Source organism: Notamacropus eugenii, chromosome 4 (genome assembly GCF_028372415.1).
Source record: "Notamacropus eugenii isolate mMacEug1 chromosome 4, mMacEug1.pri_v2, whole genome shotgun sequence".
Taxonomy (NCBI): Eukaryota; Metazoa; Chordata; class Mammalia; order Diprotodontia; family Macropodidae; genus Notamacropus; species Notamacropus eugenii.
Window position 1 is genome coordinate 319,337,727 of NC_092875.1, and position 17,749 is coordinate 319,355,475.

Consider the following 17,749-nt stretch of genomic DNA (forward strand, 5'->3'; position numbering starts at 1 on the left):
TTCAGTAGAGTACACAGACCTTTAGAGTGAATAAACATTAACCATTTCGGCTCTGTTTACAGAGATAATAATTACTACTGTAGCTGTGTTTTTTTAATGCTAAATTTAGAACTTTTGAAGGCAAATATAAAGCCATACAGTTTTTATTCTTTTTTTAATCTGTAGTGCAAAATTCGTGCAAATGATAAGTATTGGGTTTTTTTCTTAATTTTTGGACCAAGATTAAAAGGTCACCTGATGTTGCTTTATTTTTATTTTTTAGTAGATGTTCTTTATATCAGAGATTGGACTCCACATCAGTTCAAAGACTTGTTAAGGTCATGTAGAAAATTACTCATCAACTTGATTCCCACGTTATTAACTTCTAGGCTGTGATGAAATCATCATCTACACTAATGTGACTGCCTCCTTCCGAATCTCTCCTCTTATTTTTCAAACCTAAGAGGGCTTCGTTTGATCACATTTGACTCCACTTGGATTGTTGTGAACATTTGCTGCTAGCAATCTTCTCCCAAGCAGTGCCTAAAGGATCTGTTAAACTATATCAATAATGCACATATCCAGGGCCTGAAATTCTACTGAGAGGAAAATAGACCCTGGAGCAATGGGTTGGTACAGTCAGAGCATCAGGATTCTTAAGGCTGAAAGGAACCTCAGAGGGTCCTTCATTTTACACCGGAGAGTTGCACAGATTCACATGCTGCCTTCAATGCTCAATGCACTTTCCACTGTACCATATTGTTCATACCAACATAGAAAATGAAAAAAGTTCTATGAAACTAAAATCCTTTTCTTCATTGGCATGCACTTTGCCTGATCTATCCAGATAATTTTCCTAAGCTTCTCTTGCTTTGTTGGTAAAGATACTATTTTACATGAAATTAAACGGGAGGTATCTGATGCAGTGGAGGCAGCTAGATGGCTCAGTGGATAGAGTGCCAGGCCTGGAATCAGTAAGAACTGAATTCAAATTTGATCTCAGACACTTATTAGCTGTGTGACCCTGGGCAAGTCACTTAATCTCTGTTTGCTTTAATCCCCTGGAGGAGAAAATGGCAAACCACTCCAGTATCTTTGCCAAGGAAAACCCTAGGTTCACAGGGTCACAATGAATTGGACACAACCAAACAATAATAATTTGATACAAAGGACCGAGGACTGGTTTTGATATGGAAGACCCACACTGAGTATGAAAACTGGCTCTTCCTGCCTATGTGACTCAGGCAAATTATTTAATTTCCCTGAACATCAGCTTTCTCAACTATAAAATGGGGAAGTTGGTCTTCTTCTGAGTTGCTTTCTACCTCTACATCTGAGAAGCTGTCTTCTCCAGACTAACATTCTTATGTATACGTAAAGTAATTCTTAGTTCAGCAATTCCTTATCTACATTTTGGCAGGATACATAACCATTGGAAAGTAATCGAAGCAGAAATTGTCGTTTCACCTAATATCATCTTTCAGAATCTTCTTACATAAAAGAACATTTCACCACCTCCTTCTCTTCTCCCTTCCCAATTGTTGGCTGTGAGTTTAGCCCTGTGAGATGGGATGGCCATAAGCCTCCAATTCCTGGCACTGCAAAATGTTTAAACATGCAACCTCCCATTGAAATTCTTCCTCTCAGCTAATGAATGAACCAGAAGGCTGAAGCCACAGCACAAAGACTTGACATCTGAAAGAAAGAGTGTCTGATAGGGTCCTATATACTCTTTATTGAGCATTCACCCTTTTCCTGGTCAATAACACCTGCATCCTTGAACTGCTCTGGTTAACTAAGGTTCATATTCATTCCTCTCTTTAAAATTAGGCCAGAGTGGCAGCTAAAATAAGCAAGGTGAAAGGGGCAGCAGGGAATATCAACTTCAAGTCATTCCAAGAAAGGCCCTTGGTGAAAACTGTGAAGGAGTTAAAGCTTCTATTCAGGTCATCTTTCTGGGCTTGCGCTCAAGGCACCTGTAAGTCAAAGCCTGCCATCATCTCTGGCTCAAAAACCTCATGCCAACTGTCCCTCGAACCTAATACCAAGGGTGTATGGCTATTGTGCTTGTCTCCCTCCCAACCAGAACTTATCTGTCTGATTTCTTTTACCTTCAGATATTTGTCATTTAAAATCCTTCACAATCTAGCAAACAAGCTATCTCTGTGGCTTTTTCGCATTATTCTCTCATACATGCTCTAGGTCCCAGCCAAGCTGACCTGCTTGCCGCCCTAAGAACTCAACAATCTGTCTCCTGACTGTACATCTTTGTGCAAGCTGTCTTTCAAGCATGGGATCCTATCTGTCCTCATGTCCGCCTTTTAAAACTCCTAATTTTCTTCAAGAATCAACTCAAGTGCCATCTCCTCCAAGAAAGACCTAGTCTGTGTAGTGGTCTCATCGCAAACTCATTGAAATGGAAACAAGTTTAAGACAACCTGTGATTCCTAGGACTAGATTTCCCAATTTCCTCTGTTGTTCCTGCTCTCCTCCTCCACCCCCAGTTACCTTTTTACTTCCCCATTTTGTATTAAATAAATATTGATTTGTCTGTGTACATGTTGTTTCCTGCCATAAGAATATAAGCCACTTGAGGGCAGAGGCTATTTTGTTTTTGTCTATCTCCAAGGCCTAGCATATCATCTTAAACAAGAGTAGGCCTGTTGAATGAATCTGGTAAACTGAAAGATGCTATCTCTCTGTGTCCCTGCTCAAAAGTAGGATTTTCATATCTTTGAGGGAAATATTCAGGGACAGGTGGGGACTTTCAGTCTTATCCCATTGGGACCTGGACCACCTATAGCCAGTTTCTGCTACTGATTAACTCATCTATAAAGCATGCTTAGTTCATTGGGATGTATAGTATGTTTGCTATGAACAGACAGAATTAATCCTTTTCAACATTGTCATATATAATGAGGCTTTGCTGATGCTCAAATAATTAATTTTTAAATTATGGAAGAGCTTTATGCATTCAGTAACAGATAAATGAGATTACAGAACAATTTTAGGTGATCACAAACTCTTTTATATGACCACAGAGGACTATAAAGATGCAGTTGGCCAATTCAGTTTTATCCCAGGTTGTCTTAACCCTCTTCTGGTCCCAGCCCAGTTATCCTTTAGCACAGTTACATAGTTACATAGACTGTCTTTCTTATACTAGAGTAAAAGACGCTTTTCATTTAATTTTGTGACATAATTAAGACAAGAGTTCAAAGAATAGTGCTCTGATAAACCAACAGCTTAATGTCTGTGTCCTCAGAGTATCTAGTAGATGAAAGCAGCACTAAATGTCTGATGCAGTTAATGACCCTGGCTTTGAATGTAATAGAAAATTAATGAGTTGAATTCTTTCCAAGATAACACACAATAATTGAATAATTACTGACCTTTGAAGCAATTTAAAGCTTATTGATGTCACATGGAAACAATATTGATCCAAGGCTGAAAATATATATTTAGGTGCAAAGATATTTTTCAATTTTCGGTTTTTAGATTCTGTCTGGCAAGACTGGGCCCAAATGGAAATAAATACACAGTTTCTCAATTAATTTGTAATTGTTTCTCCGAGTAAAGTGCTTGGTTTTGATTGTATGGTATAGTGGAAAGAGGGCTAGATTTGATGTTAAAGGATTTGAGTTCAAATTTTACTACATCTGCCACTCTACTACAAAAAGTAGATGGCTTAGTAGATAGAATGCTAGATGTGGATTCCGGTATACCTGAATTCAAACCCAATCTCAGACTCTTACTGACTGTATTTCCCTAGGCAAGTCATTTGATCTCTGTCTTCCTTAGTTTTCTCACCTATAAAATGGGAATAATAAGGGCATTTACCCCACAGGGTTACTGTGAGGAATAATTGAGATATTATTTATGAAGGGCTTAGCACAGTGTCTGGGATATAGTAGGTACTCAGTAAATGCTGATTAGTTTTTCCTTCTTACCTGTTTGACATTATGTAAATTACCTAACCTCTCATTTTTTCATCTCTATATTCCTTTCCCGCTTTAAATCTATGAGCCTATGATTCCTATTTCCTCTTTGTCAGAAGAGGACATTTAAAGCACTCTACCTGTAGGTAGATGGTATAGTATATACTATGCTGGACTTGGAGTCAGGAAGACCTGAGTTCAGATCCAGCATCAGAAACTTCCTAGCTGTGTGACCTTGGGCAAATCACTTAACTTCTGTTTTCCACTGGAGAAGGAAATGGCAAACCACCCCAGTATCTTTTCCAAGAGAAAACCACAGACAGAGGTCCTGGAGGTCATGAAGAGGAAGATGTGACTGAAACAATTCAATAACAGCCTACACCTACACAGAAAACACTGGAGCGGGTAGAACCAAAATATGCCCCTTAAATTATAAAGATGCTGATGCCTAGCTCCTAGCCAATGCTGCTTCTTGTAAAGAAGCAAAGGTTAAATTACCCAAAATCATAATAGTAGCACCCCACATTTATGTAATTCAATTCAACAAACATCTATTAAGCATTTGTTGCATATAAGGTATTGTGGTAGGTACTGAAGTCACCAAGACAAAGAAGAAGGCATTCCCTGCAGTCAGGGGGTTTATATTCTACTGCAGTGGACAGAGTGGAATTTACAATTTCCATGTGAGGCTGGTACTGCAGGTAGCATTACTATATTTGACAAAGGTCGGAGAAGTTACCTGAATTGGCCAGTAACAAAGAGGCTGTGTGAGGTCAGAGGCTACACGCTCAGGTTTTTCAAATTCCCAGTCCAGTGTTCTCTCCAGAACATTCTTCACCACATGAGGTGCTCGGGTAGATAACCCACTTAAATTTAGTTTCATTTCAGGCTTAGTTTTCTGTTAGAAATAAAGTCTTGTGCTTGATTGTGCCTGCATAGCTCCAGGGCAGATTTTGATCCCCAGTTGTGTTCAGGAGAGAGAAAGACACAGGGCCATATGTTCCCATGAAGCTACATGATGTAAAGTGTAGGGAATTATAGCAACTGCCTCTTAAAAGCTCCAGGGTAAGCTAAACTGAATATGATTCTGTGCTAACAGTCTAGGAAAGCTTTCCCAAAGACACAAATTCCATACAAATTATTAGGGAGGGGAAAGAGGAAGAATATCTTTTTAAATAAAAAGAAATATGAATGTATATATGATATGTGTATTGTATATACATTGTATGCATTTGTTTTTGGTCTGGATCTGTGATATTATCAGTGGAGGAATATTCCCAGCCTACAAATTCCCTCTGTTCATGCAGATTAGTAAATTGATAACATAAAGTCTTAAGAGCCTCACCTGGGGCATTGAGAGGTTAAATTAATTGCTGAGCAACACAGAACTCCTGTGTACCAAGGGGAGAACTTGAACTCAAGGCTTCCTGACCCTAAGGCTATCCCCCTCAGTCTATTAAAGCATGCTTGTTCAGTCATTCCAATCATGTCTGACTCTTCATGATGCCATTTGGGGTTTTCTTGACAAAGTGGTTTGCCATTTCCTTCTCCAGCTCATTTTATAGATGAGAAAATTGAGGTAATTGGGGTTAAGTAGCTTGCCCAGGGTCACACAATTAGTAAGTGTCTGAGGCCAAATTTGAACTCAGATCTTCCTGACTCCAGGACCCGTACTCTATCCACTGTACCACCTAGCTATCCATTATGCTACTTGTCTAAATCAATCAATAAGTGTTCTATGTTCCAGTCAGTATAGTAGGCTCTGGAAATGCAAATAGAAAGAATGAACAATCCCTACTCCCAATCAATTTACATTCTAACGGTGCAGACAACAAGGATATAAAACATACATATACGTGTATGTATAAATATATATTACATATGCCATTAATAAATGCAAATATATCCAAAGTGGTTAAATACATGATAACATGTAGAGGGGGAGCATCGCATTTCAGGCATTTGGATTAGTTGTAATATTTTATTTATTGATACTCCCATTTTGCTATTAGCCCTTAGCCACCTAATGGTTACCTAGCACCTATGTTGTAATGAGAATTGTTCATGTGTTCAATAGACACTGTCCCTTTCAGCATTTTCTACCTAAAAATAAAGCCAAATAAATAATCCACAGATACAGGGAGGAGATATGCTTCAACAAACCCATATGCAGGCTTTTGTTCACTTATTCCCTGGGATCACTGAAAAACATAACTGCAGAGGTAGAAGGAACCAACTAGTTCATCACTTACCTTAGGCACCACTGTTGTCCATTGAAAGTATGCTGTGACCACTATGGGACTTGGCAAAAATGTCAGGCTATCCATCCAGGCATATGGAAGCATCTATTGACTTCCCCTCAAGAGCCTCATCATGGCTTGGAAGTGACTCTAGGTCCTAAAATGCTCTTCCTGGAGAGCATAAGTTCTGATGGGTTCTACCAACCTAGAAAAGCTTTGCAGGTGCACCAGGGAATGGATTTCACATCATCTGAGAACCAGTTGAGCTGATGACTTAAGACTTGTCTCCACTTTGGTCAGCAGATGATGCCACTTTTGGTCTCAGTAACGTGAAAGCTCTCTCTTTAATCATTATAGGACTGATAGAATCACAGATCAGTAAAGCGAAGCAGTGAAGTATAGAAAATCTCTGAAAGTCTTTTAAAACCATGAAGCCTTGAACAGTGGAAAGAGCACTGGCTCTGGAAGCTCCCCCTGTGAGCATGAACAATTAAACTCTATGAATCTCAGTTTCCTCATCTGTAAAATGAAGAAGTTGAACTAGATGAGCTCTGAATCTTACAGCTCTAAAAGTAAAATCCTATAACCTTTGGTTTAACCATATCTGAGAAGGGTAATTAAGAGCTAGAAAGAAGTTGGACAGAAGATGCCCAGCTTAGCTTCTTCTCTATTTCAATGGATCGATGAGCTCATCAATGAACTCTCTTATCTTGTGTGTTGATGTTCATGGCCTTCTGCAGACCTTTCATAAAAGATTCACCTTATGTACTAGAGGGCTTTCTCTCAGACCAGTTAGAATTTCTAGATATCAATGCTATGCTACCTTCCTTTTCCAATCATACTTGTCTTTGATGATGGGTTTTTACACCACATCTTGCCACAAGTCATGACAGGAGATAAATATAAAAGGTTCTTACCAAGAACCTTAACTAAGTCTCTTAATCTCTTTTTCTTTCAGTCTTTTGCTGTAGAAAAATATAAAGAAATCCATTCTGTCAACAACATATAGACTCCTGTGAAGTTACATTAGTATTAATGAGATTGTTATAAAAAGTGGAGACTTGGACATAGTTGTTGTGACATAAGCATTGGCTTCCTGAGATACCTCCATTGTACATCTGCTGCAGCTAAATTCTATGAAACAGCTAATGTCGGTTAATGATGGGGAGTTTACAGCTGTTTTCATCCTAGATTATGTTGTCCCTCTGTCCCCACTGAGGACTGATGCTGAGATTTCTCCATGTTAAAAGAAAGCTGAGGAATCCCATGGGGTGGTACTGCAGAGATCGAGATCAGTGTCAGATTGAAAGCTGGAAGGAGTCTTTACAGATCAGCTAGACCAATCCCTTCATCTTACAGATGAAGAAAGTGGACTGAGCTGGATTAGTTGAGAAAGTCTGCAATCTATAGGTGTCGTTTCACCCTGATATACGTATCAGGGAAGAGAGTTTATCAGAGTATTTGCATAACACATTGGGGGCCTAAGGCAGGAGCTTTGCCTGGGAACTAAAGAGTAGATTGGCTATGAGGTATTCTTAAGATCCAAGAGGGATGTGGAGTACATAGTCTGAGGTCAGGTGAGGATTTACCCAAATTGAGTGTACATATTGTCTGAGCAGAAGTTCATTCTGCACAGATAGTTCATTCATAGTTTGTAATATTCAGCAAGATGAGAGTGTATGCATATTCCAGATAGGTGAAGCTAACTATATTCTCCATATTCCTTTGAATGAGCTTAAGCTGTGAACTGCTTCCCAACCACAAGGGAGGAAGTAACTGCAACCAACGACAGACATATTCCCTCAACCTAATGGCCTCTTGATTTAACTGAGGGTTATGGTGGAAGCTGTCAGCCCATGAAGTGGTGTTAAAATGACAACAGATAATTTTGAAAACTAAAGACTAAACAGAAATATAATTTATTACTTTGTAAGGCTCAATAACATAATTTTGATGTGAAGAGTCTTAATTTAGTTCAATTTAATTCAAAAGATAGGAGCGTAGGATTTGGAGTTGAAAGGTACTATAGGCACCATCTAGTGTGTCTCTTTCATTTTATAATTGAGGGAACTGAGGCCTAAAGAGGCTAATTGACTTGATTCAACCAACATATTATAATCTCATGCAGAGAACTGAACTAGGGACTAGGTAGGGGTGGGGAACCTGGGGCCTCAAGGCCACATATGGCCCTCCAGGTCCTCAAGTGTAGCCCTTTGACTAAATCCAACTTCACAGAGCAAATCCCCTTAATAAAATGATTTGTTCTGTAAAAACTTGGACTCAGACAAAAGGCTGCACCCAAGGACCTAGATGGTCACATGTGGCCTCGAGGCCCCAAGTTCCCCACCCTTGGACTAGGGGAAAAAATGGTTATATTAGGACACATCCTCTGCTTTCATGGAGCTTACCCTATCCAGTGGGTGGGGTGGGGGTGAATGACATACAGGTGAGTGTAATCCAAAACAATACATGATAAATGCATTTGAAGTGTATAAGTGCTGCAGTAGATCTGAAGGATGGGAGAGTTATTTATGTGCTAGGAGAATCAGGTCATGTTTCCCATAGGCTTAATAAAGACAACAGCCACCAGCCAAATAAATATTCTATAAAACTGGGAAACACAATGTCAAAATAAGGAATTTCTACTAGGCAGTATTTTTAACAGATATCATTACTGGGTTCACACCCTTTGGAAATGACAGGAATATCATGGAATCGTTGGTGTTTGTTGCAATTGAAATACCATGTAGTAATGTCTTACAACTAAGTCCCAAGATGACCCTAAATTCATAGTTTTAAAGTCTTAAAACTGGAAAGGAATTTAGACATCTAATCTAACCCCCTCCCTTCTATGGATGAGAAAAGTAAGGCCCAAAGAGACACAGTAATTTCCTCAAAGTAATGAAGAAAGTTAGTGGCAGAGCTGTAATACAATGTTCTAATAGTCAGTATTGTAGTGTGTTAGTTTTTTTCACTGTATTATACTACTTCCTGAATTATGCTTTGTCAAACCAGATAATATCTCAATTAATTTTTCAAGTTTCAGTTAAATTTTCAGTGTTTTATAATCAGTGATGCAAATTTAAAATTTGAACCACCAAACAAATATTTCAGAAAGGTCACTACACTCTTCCCCCTGGAGTAGCAAAATAGATACAACTCAGAAAGCAGCTAGGATAGAATCCCAAGCCTAGAGCCAGGAAGACTCATCTTCCTGAGTTTAAATTTGGCCTTAGATGCTTACTAGCTGTGTGACCTGGGCTTAATCCTATTTGACTCAGTTTCTTCATCTGTAAAATGAACTGGAGAAGGAAATGGCAAACCACTTCAGTATCTTTGCCAAGGAAATCCCAAATGAGGTCATGAAAAGTTAGACACAACTGAACAACAAAAAACAACAACAGATGCTTTCTGAGGTCCTTTCAGCTCTGAATCTGTGATCCTATGATCCTCTATTTCCTCAATTAATTGCCAACAAAAAAAAAAATTAATTTGTCAAGTCTGCTGATTTTTTTTCCTGGATTCAAACCACAGAAATATTATTACAATTGATCCTCAGCTTCCTTTGCTAACAAAGGTGCAATTAACTTGTTTGCTTTTTAATAAGTTTTGCTAAGCCACTCTAATAAAATATTGGCTCCTACTTCCTAATAGCCATTTGACTGAATTAAATGATCATTGTTCTGGTGGCTCTCCATAGACTGGAACCTCGAATAGCAAGGCCTTTTTGAAAGGTAAGAGCAGAACTTCCAGAATGTAAAGTTGCCTGCTAGCTAAGAAAGTTGTTTCAGTATCCAGTCAAAAGCTCTTGAGTCTAATTTTACTTTAACATAAAAGGTTCCTTAGATATTTTAACTTGGCCCCAGGAAATCCCAAACTTTTCCATTGTCATCCAAAACTTCTCTTCCACTGTCCCTGGTCTGACCTTATCTAAGGTTCTGTAAATACCAGAGCAGCAGCACTGTTCCTACTGCTTGAAAACATCTCTGAGGGCTTCTGCCTCTACTGTAATCCACTTGACAATTTGTTATTTCTCCCTAATGAGCTTATAGGAAATCAATGGCAACAATAAATCTTTAGACTGAGAAAGAGGAATTGTAAATGACCAGAAATTAATACAATACAGTTTATTCACTAGTTTATTCACTAAAATTTTTAATTTTGCTGCCTCTCCTTAGTCGTTCTTCTTTCTCTTTCAGTTTTCCAAGACATAAGAAAATAACATTTTTGCAAAACATCACAGCAAATGTTTCCTACTTGTTTCAGATAGACCAAAAAGTCATAGGCTTTTAGATTTAGAGGTGGAAGGCACCTCAGATGCCATCTAGTCCAACCTTCTCATTTTACAGAGGAAATTGAGGTCTAGACATGCCCAAGGTCGCACAGGTAAGCTTCCGAGGCAGGATTTGAACTCAAGTCCTCTTGCTACAGAGCTAAGTGTTCTTTCCATTGTACCATGCTGTCCATTTCTAAATATAAAGCTTCTGCATTGATTTCTATTGGGTAGATTATACTTTGGGTTGGATATACTCAACTCTATTTCTAACTAAAATCTAGGTGCTTTGTAAAGATGCTATGCAGTAGAAGGGGATGTGTCTGAAGCAGCACATGAACCCAGTTAGGTCTTCCTGACGCTTAGTTCAATGCTCTATCCTTGAAAGCACGGGCTTTTTTTTTCTTGTCTTTCTTTTCATCCCCCAAACTTAATACAGTGTTTGGCACATAGTTGTTGCTTACTAAACACTCATTAACTAGATAATGATGTAATGCCTCCTCTCCTCTAAATGTCATCTGTATTTTTTTTAATTACTCATCTATGTAGGGATTTCTTGATGTCAAACTCCTTCCATCAGTGCAGGTTGGCACCTTCTTTCCAATATAGTCTTAGAGTTTCCTGGTTCATGGAGAGATTGAGTGACTTACCCAGAATCCTACAGCTATTATGTGTGATAGGTGCTTTTACCTCTGATAATAATTGTTTATAATAAACTGCTTCATCTCTATTTTCCTCATCTTAAAATGGTACATAAAATATACTGGCTCTCTAGATATAAATGGATGAAGTAATTTTTATCCTCAAGATATTTTCAATATTATCTGTATTGTCTATTTGCGGGACTCTCCACTAAACTCCTCCTCCAATGCCTCAGTGTGGTGTAAAGTTCAAACACTGACTCTGGAGCCCTCCCTCTGGCACTTCTTACCAATCTGGAATGCCTTTGTCTTTGGACTTGGTCATGAACTTTTTAGTCTGAGGACTAGTCTAAGTTAAGCTCAGAGGCAACTGGATAGAGTGCTGAGGTTGGAGTCAAGAAGACCCATGTTTAAATATGACCTCAGAGGATTCTTAGCTGGGTGAAACTGGGCAAGTTGCTTAACCTCTCTTTGCCTCAGTTTCCTCATAAATTGGGAACAATAGTAGTACCTGCCATGTTGTTGTGAGGATCAAGTGAGATAATTTTGGCAAAAAGAGCTCAGCACTATGCCTGAGGCATAGGTTTGTTTCCATCCTTCTTCATCTCCTGAACACTGGTTCCTCGGATAATGAGTTTTTTTGACCACCACAAATCATGAAACCACCCACTGATGAAATGAGGCACAGTGGTGGTCAGTGGTGGGAATATCCTGATGGTAAAATCAGAGAGCTTTTGAACTACTGGATTATGTTTTAGGAAAAGAGCTCCTAGAGACATGTTTTTTAGTTCTTAAAAATAATAATATTTCATTGCTTAATGTGTTATTATCCTGAGCAGTAATGCTGGGTATTCTCCATCATATTTATAATCTTTCCTGTAGTTTCTATTGCATCTGTGTTCATGCTATAAAATGAGAAAATAAATAAGGTGCTTTAAATTCTGTTGCTCAAAGTAGCACAGCCAGCCCTACACAGAAGTGACATAAGCAGCCACCAAGGTGGCCTTATTTGAGGAGCACTGAAATATAGGCCTGCTGAAAAATATGCCCCTTGGGAAGCAGCAAGATACAAGGAACAAGCACTGGCTCTAAGATAAGAGGACTGGGTTTAAATCCCGTGTCTCTCGACAAATATCTTTGTGATCGTGGACAAGTCGCTTTTCTGGCCTCCTGAGTCTCCCTTGCCTCATCTGTAAAATGAATAGGTCAGATTAGGTGGCCTCTGAGGCCCCTTCTAGCTCTAGAGCTAAGCTCCTATGAGCCCCCTCTAGCCAACTTTTGAGCCAAGCCCATAGCTTCTCCAACACTCCTGGTAAGGATCTGATGTATTAATTAGTACATTAACCATGATTACTGAGTATCATTTTAGTCAATAATAAAGCCCCAAGAAAGGGATTCAGGGCAAATGAATTTGGGTGGAGCAGAGCAAAGATGGTCAGGGAAGATTAAGAGCATGGAGCCCTTCAGTGGACAGCTGGACAGCAGCTGGAAGGCCCTTCATGCTGGTGCCTAATCACAGAAATGTTGAAAGGGAAAGGCATTGAAAGGGAAAGTGGGACATGCACCAAAGACGTTTTTGCCTGCTTCAAAGTCTTGCCTAGGGCAGTACTTCCAAGAGAGAAGTGAGAGAGGAAGCTGCTCTTATTCTGTTCAGCTGGAGGCGAAGGACTAGATAGGATGTAGTTGTGTTGAAGCACCTGTGTCTCCCACAGTTGGCTCACTCACTACAACCTCCATCACACTCTCGGCTATGGACAGGTCCGTTTTCCTGACTTATGTAATCAGATGGTTTTCCGGAAGCGCTTTTCCTCATTTTTTAAACAGGCATTGGAAATCAGAATTAATTATGATTGCCAAGTGCTGCATAAGGACCAACTATTCTCCCACTCTGGCTTTTCTCCTTAGGAGACAGCTTCCAGAATTTAGAAAAACATATACACCATCTTTTTCAAAATAATTACATCTGATATCTTGCCATTGACCCACTTAAGGCAGAAGACAAATCCAGCCCCTGCATTATTTAATTAAACGTGGTCAGCATTTTCAGATGAATGACATTGAAAAATGAAGATGCAATATAAGCAGAAATGTGGTCCAACTAACCTTTGAACTTTCTGCCCTTTCTCCCTCCCCCCTACCATGTTCTTAAATTTAACTTGTGCCCTTTTGCTTTATTCCAAAATATAAAATTCTGTAGGAATGAAAAATTGTTTTAAATACCCCCCAAACTTAAATGATACCCCCTAATTACTTCAAATGTATTACTTTATCTCCTATAAAATATAAAATAAAATTCTTTTGATTTGGATCTGTGATTTCGTCAATATAGGGATTTCCAAGTATGTAAATTTCCTCCATGACTGGATCTCCAAGTTACTTACAACTCAATCTTAGGGAATTGCTTGGGGGACCTGAAAGCTTTAAGTTACTTGTTCAGGATGCCACAACTAGTATGTGTCAGAGGCAGGACTAGACCCCAGATCTTCCTGATTCCTAGGCCAATCCTCTATCCACTCAGTCATGCTGTCACTTTTTTTATATTCTATTTTTTTTTTTTACAACTTATTAACTAATCTGAGGGTTTACACTTTGTTTTGACACAAACGCTTCTCAACCAACACTTCTACAAATTCACTGACAAAATGCATTCCTCAAAAGGTTAAACAAAACTGGCCTACTAGTGTGATTGTAGCCACTGGTATGTTTCATTTTCCACTTTTGTCTCTTGCCAATTAACAATTGACAAAGAGGCAGAGGTGATGTAATGGGTATAAAGTCAGGAAATCTGAATTTACGCTCTGCCTTTGTCACATACTGGATGTAACCTTATGTAACCTAAGGTCCATCTACCTAAATAGTGGGAACTTTCTCATTGTGAGCGAAATATATAGGTGAAAACATAAAATCAGAAGGGAACACTATCGTACTCATTTCAGATAGCCACAAGGATTGCAGTACAATATCCTGGACTATTTCTGTAAGTAAATTTACTCTTTATACCACTTGATTTTACTAATCAAGACTAGGATTTTCTCATTAATCTCCTTCCCTCTCCTTTTCTCTTTCTTTTCCCTCCCTTCTTCCCCCAACCTGAGATCCTCTACCCTTCCTTTCCCTACTCCCTCCTCACTACCCTTCCCCATTTCCCTTTCTTCCCTTTTGCCTTCTCCTCTATCCTCTCACCCCTTCCCCCAGCCCACTCTTCTATTTATGAAGAGTATGTCTCAGTTAAACATGTTACAGATGGTTGGCCATAAGGGAAAATAGTCTGGAAAGCACCTTAATCTTGGTACAAGTAAATTCATGTCTTCACTTTCTGGTCATCTGTTTTAGAGGAACTTTGTATTGAAAATTTTCATAATTATTTTCAATTAAATTAAATTCAACAAGCGTTTATTAAGTGTCCAAAACACCAGGGATACAAAGACAACAAAAACGAGATCTTGCTCTCAAGCAACTTATATTCTATTTGAAGGATATTTTTGAGTAAATATCTAGTTTTGTGTACAAATGATAATTTGAGGAAGGAGAAATCACTGAGAAGTAGAGGAATCTAGAAAAACTACTTATAGGAAACTGCTGAGCCAACCTGTGAAGGAAAATAAGTAATCTAAGAGAAAAGACAACGGAGTACATTCCAACTCTGGGGGACAGCTTGTGGCAATGGGCAAACGTAAGAGGGATGTCAGGTTCTGGGAACATGCAGTAATTCAATTTAGCTGGAATATAGAATATGTGAAGGGAAATAAAAAGAAATATAGTGACAACCATAGTAGCCTCCAAAACTTGATTCTCTTTCATTTCATTGGTGTTTGGTGAGGGGGGAGGCTGGGGAGGCATCTTCACAAATGTTTCATGGAAGGCTAGGGGATCTTTCAAGATTAGGTTTGTGTTTCTTTTTTTTAAGTCCGGAAATGTGTGTTGACAGGTTTAGAAAGCCTGAGTATTTAAATTATTTAAAACCTTTATGATTTTAAATTTCCCATGTTACTGCAGGGAGAAAAGAAACCCTTGGGATGCTTGTTTTAGGAGCTGTTAGTCAGAAGGGCACTTTAAGGGAGAAATGTGTCAGCAGTATTTGTTTGTAAGGCTGGATACTATAGATTAAATGCTTTCAGGAATCCTCCTTGTGTAACACTTCTCTTGAGTGAAACTGAAGTTTGATAAGTGAAACGTTAAAGGTATTAACTGCTTTATATCTTCTTTTCGTTGCAGCCCAGAAGATGGTGAGATACATCCAGAAATCTGCAGGCTTTACATCCAGTTGCAGTGTTGCTTAGAAATGTACACCACAGAGATGCTAAAATCCATATGTCTGCTAGGGTCTCTTCAGTTTCATCGGAAAGGTATTTCATTTCACAAATTGCCAGAAATTCAGATGAATTTGTTCCTAAAATACAAATCATCCACATGCAGCATCATTTGAGCTCTCAGACCCTGTATATGGTGATAGAGTGAATCCTACCCACTACTAATTGTAATTATAAGGACAAACTAGTAGGCTACCAATAAATACTGGGAAGAGACCTAAATTATCAGCCCCTCCAAGTATGCAAACTTATATGTAGATAAGCTGATTATTTAGACCAAAAGTCCAAAAAATGGAAATTATTGGGCTTTATTCTCCCACCACCATGTATGTAGACATAGAGACACAGCCCCATTGGCCCCATGAAACATTCAGAGTTCTTTTAGAGGTAGGTGTGACATTTTCCAAACTGGTCTGTATCACTTTGGGGTAAAAAATAGAATGAGGAGTAGTGGTTAAGAGAAAATGTGGAAGATTTAGCCATTCTTTCATTCATTCATTCATGACATAACAAGTATTTCAGGACATTTAAATGTAAAATTAGAGCAAGGTATCAACAGAAATTATAAGAAATATACTCCTTGATCATAGCCTTTACCTGAAAAGCTACTCTTAGGTTCAAGTCATATTTTGGGTCAGCATCCACTCAAGTCCAAAGATTTTGAGCCTCTGCCTTTGTCTCTTTTACCAAACCAGCAAGAGGATACTCTTCTTCAAAACACATTTAATTAAACAACATAGGGGAATAAACAACATGGAAAACCACACATACACACACACACACACACGAACACAAACACACACAGGTATATCTTCCCATGGACTCATATACCACCAATGGGAATAGAAACATGAAACATGCAACTTAGGGACGTTCTTGGAAGAGGGCATGTGGGCACAGTACAATGCAGTGGCCTGAACCACTGGGGTTAGTTCCAGGAGAATTTGGCTTTGCTACTTACTATCTGTGCAACCTTGGTCAAGTTACATAACTTTTCTGGACTTCAGTTCTCTAGTCTTTAAAGACTATTTTAAAATAAGGTTATTGAATTGAGAAACCTCTGAAGTCCTTACTAGCTTGAAGACTGTGGTCCTAACCAAAGCAATTCAGTTTTATAGGGCAGCAGTCCAGGTGAAACCTGGCCACTGCAGGGCCATGGAAGTGATCAACTGTTCTAATGAACTCAATAAATGATGTGCTACCATGCTGCAACATGGGCTCCCCTCTGTTGTGCTGCTTCATATAAATTAAATTTTCAAGGGGAAAATGGACTCTTCCATGAAAAATGAGTAATCTAGAGTTCTAGAAAATGTACTCTCTGATGCCATATCTTCAATTCTCTTGGTTGGGCTTCCATCTTAAAGTCTTATGCAGTACCCACATAATCCCTCCCCTATAGCCATACCTCCCATAGCCATGCCTATCCAATCTTCAAAAAGCCAGCCCAAGTCATTAGGCTGTTTTAAAAATTGCTTTCTTTCTGCCTTAGGCTACTCCTTAGACTCAGTCTGCTCTTTGAGGTTATGTTGAGAATATTCTCTTTGAGACTTCGTTCAACTACTGTCATGGCTCTGGTTGCTGCCCAAGGGTCATGGGTCAGCTCTGGAATGATACTGAAAAAGACTGCAGAGGCAGATGGGGTTAATGTCTTCTTGGTCTTCATTCCTGCCAACAACAAAATCACTGCTTTCCCCACAGAAGCATAAGAGATATCCCTACCAGGATCGGAGTTCAAAGAAAGATGGATCAATCAGGGAGGGGGGAAGCAAGAAAGTCATGGGAAGGTATGGGGAAGACATGGGATATGACCTGCATCCAGAAGAATAAGGGCTGTAGGTATGAGCAAAGGCTTGGAGAAGAAGAAAGCATGGTGGTTTGAAGGTACTGTGAAAAGACTTTCCTATACATGGCTTGAGGAATTTGTATTGAGGAATAGCTGAAGAAAACTGTTAACAGTAGGTTAGGATCAGATCGCAGAGAGTTTTGAGTGCCAGTTGAGGAACTAGACTCACAGGTTGTCAGTCTTTATAAGTTGAGGAAATATGAATATAGAAGAAAAAACTATATTATGAAACATGTCAAAAAATTTTAAATGAAAAAGAAACTCCTCAAAGCCATGTGCTGCTGTATATGTAAGGGACAGCTGGGTGGCACAGTGGGCAGAGTGCCTGGCCTGGAGTAGGAAAACTCATCTTCCTGAGTTCAAATCTGGATTCAGACACAGCCTAGATGTGTGACCCTGGGTAAGTCGCTTGATCCTGTTTGCCTCAGTTTCCACATCTATAAAATGAGCTGGAGGAGGACATGGTAAATCACTCCAGTATCTTTGCCAAGAAAACCCCAGATGGGATCATGAAGCGATTCCAAA

The 17,749-nt window shown here is 39.1% G+C and overlaps 1 protein-coding gene across 2 annotated transcripts in view; it reads left to right on the forward strand.

Moving 5' to 3' along the window:
• Window positions 1-17,749, forward strand: part of RGS7BP (regulator of G protein signaling 7 binding protein) — a 130,513-nt gene that overhangs the window by 56,870 nt on the left and 55,894 nt on the right. For both annotated transcript variants that reach the window (XM_072605061.1, XM_072605060.1), the window contains exon 3: window positions 15,287-15,417. In XM_072605061.1, coding sequence (XP_072461162.1) covers window positions 15,287-15,417 — 131 coding nt within the window. The remainder of the gene's footprint in view (window positions 1-15,286; window positions 15,418-17,749) is intronic.